This window comes from Phaethon aethereus (genome assembly GCF_964289735.1).
Source record: "Phaethon aethereus genome assembly, chromosome: Z".
Lineage (NCBI taxonomy): Eukaryota > Metazoa > Chordata > Aves > Phaethontiformes > Phaethontidae > Phaethon > Phaethon aethereus.
Window position 1 is genome coordinate 28,464,715 of NC_138577.1, and position 9,966 is coordinate 28,474,680.

At 47.4% G+C, this 9,966-nt stretch overlaps 1 protein-coding gene across 1 annotated transcript; it reads right to left on the reverse strand.

Annotated features, from left to right (window-relative positions):
• Window positions 1-1,050: 1,050 nt before the first annotated feature.
• On the reverse strand, window positions 1,051-9,366 carry CRHBP (corticotropin releasing hormone binding protein; the record flags this gene model as incomplete). The annotated part of the gene is made up of 7 exons (XM_082013788.1): window positions 1,051-1,208; window positions 2,711-2,828; window positions 4,185-4,333; window positions 5,676-5,886; window positions 7,946-8,103; window positions 8,747-8,840; window positions 9,286-9,366. 7 exons carry the CDS (start codon window positions 9,364-9,366, stop codon window positions 1,051-1,053), a joined length of 969 nt encoding a protein of 322 aa, XP_081869914.1.
• Window positions 9,367-9,966: the final 600 nt, after the last annotated feature.

Sequence of the window (9,966 nt, forward strand, 5' to 3'; positions counted from 1 at the left end):
TCATTAATGGAACATCAGAGGAGGAACAGTTTTCTGTTGTTATTGCCAGGTAGTACTCCCAGAAAACAAAATCAGTCCACGTGCCTCCTTCCGAGCTAGGACACAACTCTGGTCCTCTGCTGCACTGTGCTTCCTGGAGCCCTCCAGGCTTACACTCCTCTTCTGGGTCACCAAAGGTCTGGAAAAACTTAAGCTACATTTGTATATCCCTGCCTCCATGAGTCAGCAGGATACCTGACCAAAAACCTTAAGCGGGGAAGATGCCAGTAGGTGTACAGCTGGAATGTCCTCCACGTGAAGGTGTATGCAACATTGGCAAACCAAATTTCTGCCCATAATGTTACTTTAAAGTCCACAGTTTTACAGCAACATATGTTCAAAATTGTCATTTCCAGAAAACTGCACAAGGCTGAGGAAGTTTAACCAGAATGTTAAAAGAGCTCTTCAGAAAAATACAACATAATAACGTTTTGCCAACTCTTTGAATGTATTTATTCATGTTTGAATTTGTGTAAGGAAGTTTCCATGCTATAAATTTTTATTAAAAACATGTCATTAGAAATAAATAGTACATTTATAGTCATAAACAAACCAATAATTTTTACACACACTGATGTTGGGTTTCCTCTTACAAAACTGAGAGTGTATTTCACCATCTAATTTTTTTTGTTTGTACCTGATATAAAAGGATAAAGTTGCTGCATGAAGTTTTTACTTATTGTGGGTTTCATATGTCCTCAGACTAGATACAGAGAGGGTTTGTGTCCGTTTTCCTAATAATATTAATATGGGAAACATAGCTTTCTGCTCTTGCTATTGATTTTGGATGTGGTAAATGAGCTTAAATACTGCAGAAGATATATAATAACAAAGATTAATATATTGGTTGTTTTTTCCATCTCATGGAAATGGCTGATTTGTATGAAAAAAGAAATATGCTTGTACAGTAGAAAGGCTTGATAATACCAGCTGGTTAAAGGAAAAATACATTTTTTTAATTTACCAGAACCTTATTTTCATTAGCTATGTGAAAACGTGTGGCGTGGTTTCTCAGATACTAGGAAAGCAGAATTCCTCAATGCTGTTCTCCTTTCTGTTTTCTGTTTCCTGCAGATCGAGTTGATGATACTCAAATGTCACACGGTTGATGTGTTTGCCGCTGGAGACCATTCGCAGCACAGTATTATCACAGCCAATCTTCATTTGGGCTAGTTAGGGAAAAGAGATATAGAGGAGATAAGAATAGACTTATATGAGAGTGAGGGGAAAAAAAGATATATAGTGCTGGGAATTACAAAGCACTGAGATATAGCATTTTGGAAACAAAGCAAGTGTAGTAATGACCAGCCAGCGGTGGTACTTCTGACTAAATACCTTCTTTTGTATTCGTTAGTTTGACTTTACCAATGGCTTGGGTATTTAATGAAGTGTTGCGACCTTGTTACAGTGCCAACGCCACTCACTTCACCCACGGTCTCACGGGTGTATCAGTAGACAAGATACGGAGGTCTGTGCGTGTTTGCATTTGGGAAGGTACGCTACTGTTAGATACCAGAAGGGATAGGTAAGAGTAGTGGCACCCTACCCTGCCGATATCCAAAATTAACAACGTTGAACCGTTTCCTGGTAGAGGAATGCGTGGTTTTGTGCATAAGGAGGTTCTTCACAGTAACAGAGGCATGTGAGAGTCCCACCAGGACAAACTCAACCAGCAGTGCCCAGCGTATGGACTCGCTCCAGGGAAAAAATCAAGCATACCACTAACCACTGCTTTAGACGAGCCATTTGAGGGGGGGTTTGGCAAAGCCTGTTTCATGTGGGGAACTCAGAGCGTCTTCCTCACTGGGGCAGAAATCTGCTGGGTCATTGGGAGAGTGGGGGCTGCTGAGATGGGATTTCCCTTCCTTCACACTGCCAGTAAATCAACACTTTAATCTCGTTGCAGTGCTCAGTATTCACTCAGCACCAGCGCTTGCCAGTTAAAGCTTTCAACAGTGCCTAGACCATTAAGTTGTGGTGTGATGTAAGGCAAAGGCAATCACGGGGGTGAAGTGCCAGGCACGTTCCTGCTCTCCAACCCCGCAGAAACGCTCCTCACCCAGTGCACCCACCCGAGGTATAACACATGTGCCACAGGGGCTGGTCTGTCACGTCACTGCAACAGTTCATACTCTGCTGTATTAAATATTAAGGGAACTGTGAGCTCATATTTTTATGGGGAGAAAGAGGTCACCGACCTGGCATAATAGTGAAACAGGTTCAGAGCTCCTCTAGGGTTCAAAGCAGAGAGTGGGAGCTCTGAGGCTTTTAGGGTATGTGTTACTCCTGCTGCAGAAAAGGAGGCTTTGGAAGCACTGAAAAACTCAGAAAAAAACTCCTGACCTGAAATTGTAACTGGTCTGCCTTCATTTGTTATGAATTTCCAGGCTCATTTATCTGTTGGCACTCTAATAATCACATGTGTTATACGACAAGCATTTTAAAAATATCTATAACTTTGTTATAATGATTACTGCAAGGGCAAGTGAAGGTGGTCGTGGGTGTGCTGTATCACGCAGCCCAGCTGCAGGCTCAGATAGCTTTAGCTCATCTTCTGCTACATGTGAAGTTCACCAGTCTAGCAGGAAATCTGGGTTTGTGGAGGCTCTGCACAAGTCCGTCTGGTTAATTGTTTTATCACATGTGGGTAAGTGGGAGAAGCAGTTCTTACCAGATCCGTGAAAGGAGTGGCAGAGATCAGCCAGTGGAAACATTTTGGATGGGTCTAAGCCGGTTCCTCCTAGCAGCTCTACAAAATCTCCCACTCCCGCACAGCCCGCTGATGGTTTCTAAAAAGGCAGAGATTAAAAGTTATTTCTCATTCATCTTCAAAACGTAGCAGTTCTCTGGACATGATTGCAGCCAACAGTAGGTTTTAAAAGTCCCCTGTGCTCAAACCTGTGTGAAATCAGGCTGTTCTCATCCTGAGAAACACTACTTCAATTTGACATTAGTCAGTTAATTTCCTTAAGGGATTCCAAAGAAAGACCTAAGTAGGCTCTGAAAATTACTGGCAAATAGTTAGGGTGTTGATTCACCTGCTTTTAGTGCAGATAAACGATATGACTCTGGATGCTTAGACATGTAATCGAATTAATACAGGCATGGTCTGCACGTGTGCCCACACGTAGCTGGCAGGCAGGAACTTAAGTTCCTTATAACCATACTTATTTCTAAGCAATAATTGTTGCTAAAATGCGCTATTCTGGCAAAGTTTAAAGAAAATAGGAATTAACCAAAAGACTAGTTTTGTATGATGACAATGGCTCGCTGTACATTAGACCCACAAGTATTCTTTTCCTGAAAATTAACGCTGTTTGCCAAAAACATCTTGCACGGACACCTTGTGACCTTTGGGCTGTCACCGATGCGCTGCTAATTTAAGTGCCTGATTTCTTTATCGTCCTGCTGCTGTTGTCCCTTTTCTGCCCACTGCTTAATAAGTCAACACATTTGTCCATCTCTCAAAGCCTGGATTGCTCAGACACTGGCAGTCTCTGTGAAGGACCTAGGCTGCCAGTCTCACTGGCAGCAGAAAACAAACTTTCGTGCTCCTATCCTTGTGGATGTTTTGGAATTTGCACCTTCTTAGACCTCCCAGGCACAGGGTGCCACCAGCAGCTCTTGACCTTTCCTGTCTGGCCATCACCAAGCACCAAATGGTGTGGCCAAACCCCAACCCCATGCTGAGCATCATCAGAGCAGACGGAGAAGAGGATGCTCTGCATGCCAAGCAGGGAATCAGTTGGGAGCACATTGGCATTTTCTCCGTGCTAATACCTCACTATCTAACCCTTGTGTCCTTCCTCTATCCAGAGTGGTTGCTGCCTTCATTAGTTTAAATACAGACAGACAGCTCTCCGGGAGAGCACTCCTTTCTTTCTAATGAAATTCTTACCCTTTGTTATGGCAAGCAATATTTACACGCATTAATGGCACTTTGCAGAGACAACAGCAACAAGAGACAGACCCCGCTCTTGTCTCTGGGGGGGGAAACCAGAGCCCGCAGCGTGTGCGCACATGGTCCGGAGTGCACATGCCTTAGTTAGCCCGTGCCACGTGCTATCCCTGCTTCACCCCTTTCCCTCTCCCGTTCCCAGGAAAAATGCACATGGCAGTAATTTCTTAGGAAACAAACAACTCACCTTCAAAAAGAGGCCATTTAAACGTCCCAAGATAAGATCAGATATTTTTATCACCACTGGGTAGATTATGGAGAAGCTACAGTTTCTGTGCTGATGAGGAATGACCATGGTAAATCTTCCCGAGGGAGTCTGAGAGATGACGTTGCAAGCTGGGGCACAGGAGAAGGTACAAAAGTTACTTGTGCAGTCATCACTGCATGTAGCAAAATTATGTAATTTCAGTACTAACAAAGAACAGATGATTTAACCACTGAGACTTACAACCAAATGCTGAAAAATACACATATGGCGTTTGCTGGCATCCTTGCATAGCATTTGTTCCCTAAAAATTCCCTGCCTGTTGCCTACCATGTAGCATGAGGTCTGGCAGAACTTGAAGGTGAAGTGGTCGATGGGAGAACTGACACCCCAAATCCATACATCAGGGGCTCATGTTGTCAGGGACTCATACTGTTTGCCAGCTTGAAGGAGGCTAAATATGGATGCAGGGCTTTTGTTTAGCTTTGGTTATCACCTGATATTGCCAGCAAACTGCTAAGTCCTCTTCTGCTCCTCTTAACTGGAGTTCCTTACCCTGCAAAACATCCCACTGAAACTACAGCAGGTACATCCTGATTTTATCTTAAAAGTTCAAACTTAACAATTCAGGCAAGGGAGCAGCTTATCGCCTGCATGTGTGACCCAAGGGATTCTCCACGCAGACCTGGAGGCCTGCAGCTGCTTCAGCAGGACGGTGAAGGACACAAGCCACCTCCAGCAGCTGCACATAATAATCGCATCCACAGGCATGAAGCCACACCAGCATGGAGATGCAGCTTGCAGGCTTGTGTCTGAACAACTTGGAGTAAGGACGGGGCAGACATGCCGTGATCTTTATCCTTTGCATGGTGAGGCAGATAAATCAGACTGGCCCGAACAGTAGTTGTTAAATGTCCTGTCCCCTCTTGGAAAAACGATGCAAGTGACCATCACTTGTGCCTTGCCAGCTCACAGGCTTAGGGAAATAACTTGCAAATAGATCCTTGGGATTATATATCACTCATAACTATCACATAACTATTCAATACACTCTTTTTGCTGTTGAACCTTTTCAAATAGTTTTTCCTCATTGTTCACCGAGATCTAGAATTTGCTGAGATTAGACTCTCTAAATTAATACTATTTGTTCTGGCTAGATGTGTGGGAACATGAAATATTAGATTGGAAGAGATCTTCTCTGAAAGAAAGAGCCTTCCGGTCCTGAATATTGAAGCCATGCCTACATTATGTTTAAGACTTCACTTACTCTTTTTTTTTTTTTTTTTTTCCTTGAAACACACACTGAGCCTGAGTCAAATCCTCAGGCTGCAGGTGTGCGTGGCTCCCCTGCGTTACTGGAGCCGTGTCAGTCTGGATAACACCAGTGAGAGAATTCAGTGCAAAACAACACGTGCATTTTGTCTCCTGACCCAAACGCAAGCACGTTTGACGGTATAAAAAGGCAAGACTTACGAAAGAGGTTGGCGTTTTTCTTGACTGTGACAGTAAATCCATTGCCTGGCTGGTGAATCCTGAAGAAGATCATTGCCACGTTCTGCGACGACCTGATGCTCCTCTGAATATTGCCACTTTCACAAAAGTCTATGTATCTTTGGGAAGTGGGGAGGGGGTGGTCCAAGGAACTCGGAAATTTCTCTCCTTTGAGTATCCAGCCATCAAATACCTACAGGGGTTCAATAATTGAAAACAAGGCTTTTGCTTATTGCTCTGTTAGCAGAGAACAGAAACAAGAACTTACAGACACTGTTTTATTTTGACACCAGATGGCCTGTTCAGAGCCACCAATTAAAACAGAATTCATTTTACTCAAGCTTCAATCTGTATTTAGGAAAGAGATACATTTAAATTTTAATGTTGTCTTTATTTCCTTCAAGTAACAGTTTTGGTGACCTTCTTCTGAGGGAAGCAGCTCTTTTTGCTCCAGCATCATCACATTTGCATCGATCTTTTTATTTCTTACTATTGCAATTTTATTTTTACTAAGAGAAGTTTTTGACCAGCTTGATTTGGAAGCCACATGAAACATAAGTCACCCTCTCAAACTTTGGGCATTAAGTCCATTGATCTGGCCTGTAATTTTCCACCATCCAAGTTCTGCAGCTTGTCATTAACAGGCCCGGAGGCCTTCCAGAGGTATTGGAATACAATAAAGCTTCAGGGAGGAATTATTGGCAGAGGTATTACTCTCCTGCGTCTGCTCTTTCAGCTTATCCTAACCACTAGAAAGCAGAACAAATGCTGCCTACTTGGCTGGACTTTAAGCAACAACCTCTACAAATCTTTCCTTCACAATAAAAATAGCAACAATTTGCCCTCACCGTCTTTAGGGAAATGTGTCAGAACTAGAAATCTGTATTAACTCCAGCATAGCTGCGCAGTTGCCTGCCTGGCTGTTTCAATTCCCTCTTAGCCACTTTCACCCAGTAATTCCTTCTACGCTCCAGTCAATACTTTGAAAATCTGAGGACCAGATCCTGCCACTGCTTCAGCGAATAATCCTAATATGACTATGTGTGGGACTTCCTCATGGAAAACCTGCAGGATCAGTCGCTGGATTTGCCCAAACGGTAAATTTTCTGAAGTAACGAGATGTGGGTGCTCAAATTACACCCGGAAAAAGCTGCCTGTATAAATACAATAGTATAATGCAGAAACTGGGACCCTATGATCGAAAGGAAGGAAACCTCTATAAAGCCTCAAAGATCTCCTGGCATTTTCCTAGCCTCCGTAAGCGGCTGTAAGTCTAGGTACAAAATCCTTGGACCCACAAGTGGCTGAAATCGGCCTCCCTGGCGCAGCGTGGGGAGAGATCCCAGCCAGGGGTATGGGATGGAGGGACAGGATTCCCCAGGGTAAAGCGAGCTGAGGGACAGCATCTCTCCAAGAGAGGTAGACAAGGAAAGGGCTGAAGGGCAGCTTTCCTCCTCCTCCTCCTCCTCCCCCTCCCCAGAGCTCAGCTCACCACCATGCAGGATCAGGGCTGTGCTGTGCACGGCAGCGCAAAGGGCAGAGCGCAAGGAGAGGGGAGCAGCCGGGGCCGTTGGCTTCTCTCCTGAACTGAGTTCAGGTCTTGGTTCCGAGTTCAGATATGCTTCTGCCTGCCAGCAAAATGTGCTGGTAAGGTTTTTTGATACTGGAATATAAATGGCTCCGAGTCATAAATCTCTTTCTGTTCAGAGCCAATGCCCTGAAAAGCTCTAGCAGGGCCATTTGAAAGAAAGCCTACAATGATCCAGTCATTAATAAGCTGATGCTAAGTGACCTGCGAGTGGAGGTCCTGGAGCAGTAACAGCCATTCAAAGAGCTGTATCATTATCTGCAGGGCTCATGTGATTCATGGTGCAATGAGAAAACCCTCCTAACTGGGCTAAGGGGCTTGGCTCATACTGACCAAACTTTTCAGTCAGTCCCTCAGGTGTGGACACTCAGTAGAGGTGCTCCTGGAAAAGTTCGGAAGAGCTGGTGCTGCACTTTGGAGAGGGATCCTCAGCCTGCATCTGACTTTGCTTTACAGGGGGTGGTGATGGGGGTGGACAACACGTACCCAAAGTCCCTCGGGGAGGAGGCACAGCCGCCCCAGAGACGGCTGCTTTGTGAAAGCCTGTTCGGCTCGCACGAACACACACACGCCCCTGTGCACACTCGTTCGCCCGCCCCTTCCACACGTGGCTAACGAGGAGAGCAGGAACGGGGAAGCGCAGCCGGACTTGCCGGCTCCTCACCTTCAGGAAATCGCCCCCTTGGCAGTCAATGTTTACAAAGTCGTAGTCTATCGTGATGAGTTCCTCGGGCTCCCCGATGAAGAAGGCTGCGCAGTGCAGCTGCGGGTGCTCGGCGGTGAAGGTGAACTGCCCCTCTATGCTCAGCATGTCGATGCACCCTGGAGAAACGAGAGACACGAGGGTGCTGCCTCAGCCTGCGGGGGAGGGAGACCCGGCGCTGGCTCCCACGGCGCAGGGAAGGGGGCGGGGGGGCAAGGAGAGACCCCCACGCTGAGACCAGGCTGGCAGAGAGGGAGACTCAGCCGAAGCAATTAGGAGCCTGCTGAGTATCAGAGGATGAATAGTAACTCGCAGGTGTGAGCACAAGCTCACCGATGGGGGGGTACAGGGGGGGGATGACATGTGGAAACATCTCTGAGCAGAAAACTGTGTGTGTATGTGCACAAGTGCACCAACACACAGTTCTTTCAGATTTCTCTCTAATCACAGCCTTTCCACCTGCCCCATCCCCTGGAGATACAACCCCGTCCGGGGACAGAGGTGGAGGATCCCCATCCTCCTCCCATTGTTGGGGTCCCTCAACCCTCAGCTCCAACCCCTTTTCAGAGCCCCGCTTAGAAGCTCTGCCTCAACCACAGTCTTTCTGAGATTTTAACGCTTTGTCCTTCTTCTCTCCTTCCTTGCAAAAAGCGCCTGCAGCTCTGTCACTCCCAAATAGCCCCTTTCCCCTCCCTGAACACCGAGCTCCCCCCAGGACTCTCCCACCCAAATGGCCCCCACCAGAGCATCAAAGAAACTCACGGAGCGACCGCCGGTAGATCTGCCCTGCAGACAGCTCTCGCTTCAGATCTTCACTGAGGAGTAGGAAAGGCTCGTCTTCACCGGCATCCCTCACCTGGTGAAGGAAAGAGGACAAGAAGAAGCTGGGGCAAAGTAAAATGCAACCCCCTCCCTGCACCTCCCAAGAACAGGCACCGGCGGGTTAAATCCCTCCTCCAGAAACGGTGCAGCTGTGGAAGGGCTCAGTCAGAAAGCTGCCGACCTGCAGTAGAGGGGAACAGACCTGGCACCTAGGAGGTTAGCTCAGCAGCTCTGTGCACAGCAAGTTTCTTAAATCCTCAGCAAAAATGCAAATTTGAGAACAGGGAGGATAAACAAATGGGGAGGGAGGGCAGTGGGATTGTTGCATTAATGTTACCCGGGTGTAGGTTTACTGCAGGAGGAGTGGGGACAGGAGGGGAGAAAGGAAAAAGCACGATGCTCGAAAGCTGCGAGTACAAGTTAGGAGGCAGCAGCTAAAAGCACAGCGAGGTACTTTAGGCGCCAGCCCCATTGCTCACCTCTAGGTATCTGGTTTCCCCTTTGGAGGCTGCCAGGAAGATGAGAACGAAGTGGCACTGAAACTGGAAAGCAGACGGCATGCTGAGACCTCCTCTGCCGGCCCTCCCTCTCTCCCTGCGGCCAAGTTTCTCCCGGTCTGCGCCGGTAGGCAGGAGCTGCTGGGGTATCTTGGAGAGACTCTTTTTATAGAGCTGTTGGGAGGGGAGGCACTTGGTCCCCGTACTGATAGGGTAACCCATGGTAACTGAATTCCTCTCGCAGTGACACAGTACGTGGGCATGACGAGGGTCCAAATTACAGCCACGAATTTCCAAGCTGGTCGAACTCCCCTTGCTGGCAGATGTCTTTTCTACTTACCTTTCTGGTGGAGCTGAAAAGCTCTGGGGAGGAGAGCCTGCGCCCATGCAGCCGGGGCACTCGTGTGGTGTGTTTATTTCCAGTTACTCCAAAGCAAGGAACAAGGAACAACCCTCCCTCCTCCTCTTCTCCTACTTTCCCGTCCCAGGGCATTTCGGACCTGCAGGGCTCCCTGCCTCCCTCCTGCTGCTCCGTGACATGCAGCTCTCCGCAGCCCCATGTCAGGCGCTTCCCACCAGCCGGGCCGGGGCGGGTGCCTCTGCACCCCAGCCAGGCTTGCAGCCTGGGGCCAGCGCCCCCCCGGGGCTGGGGAACCCGCTGGC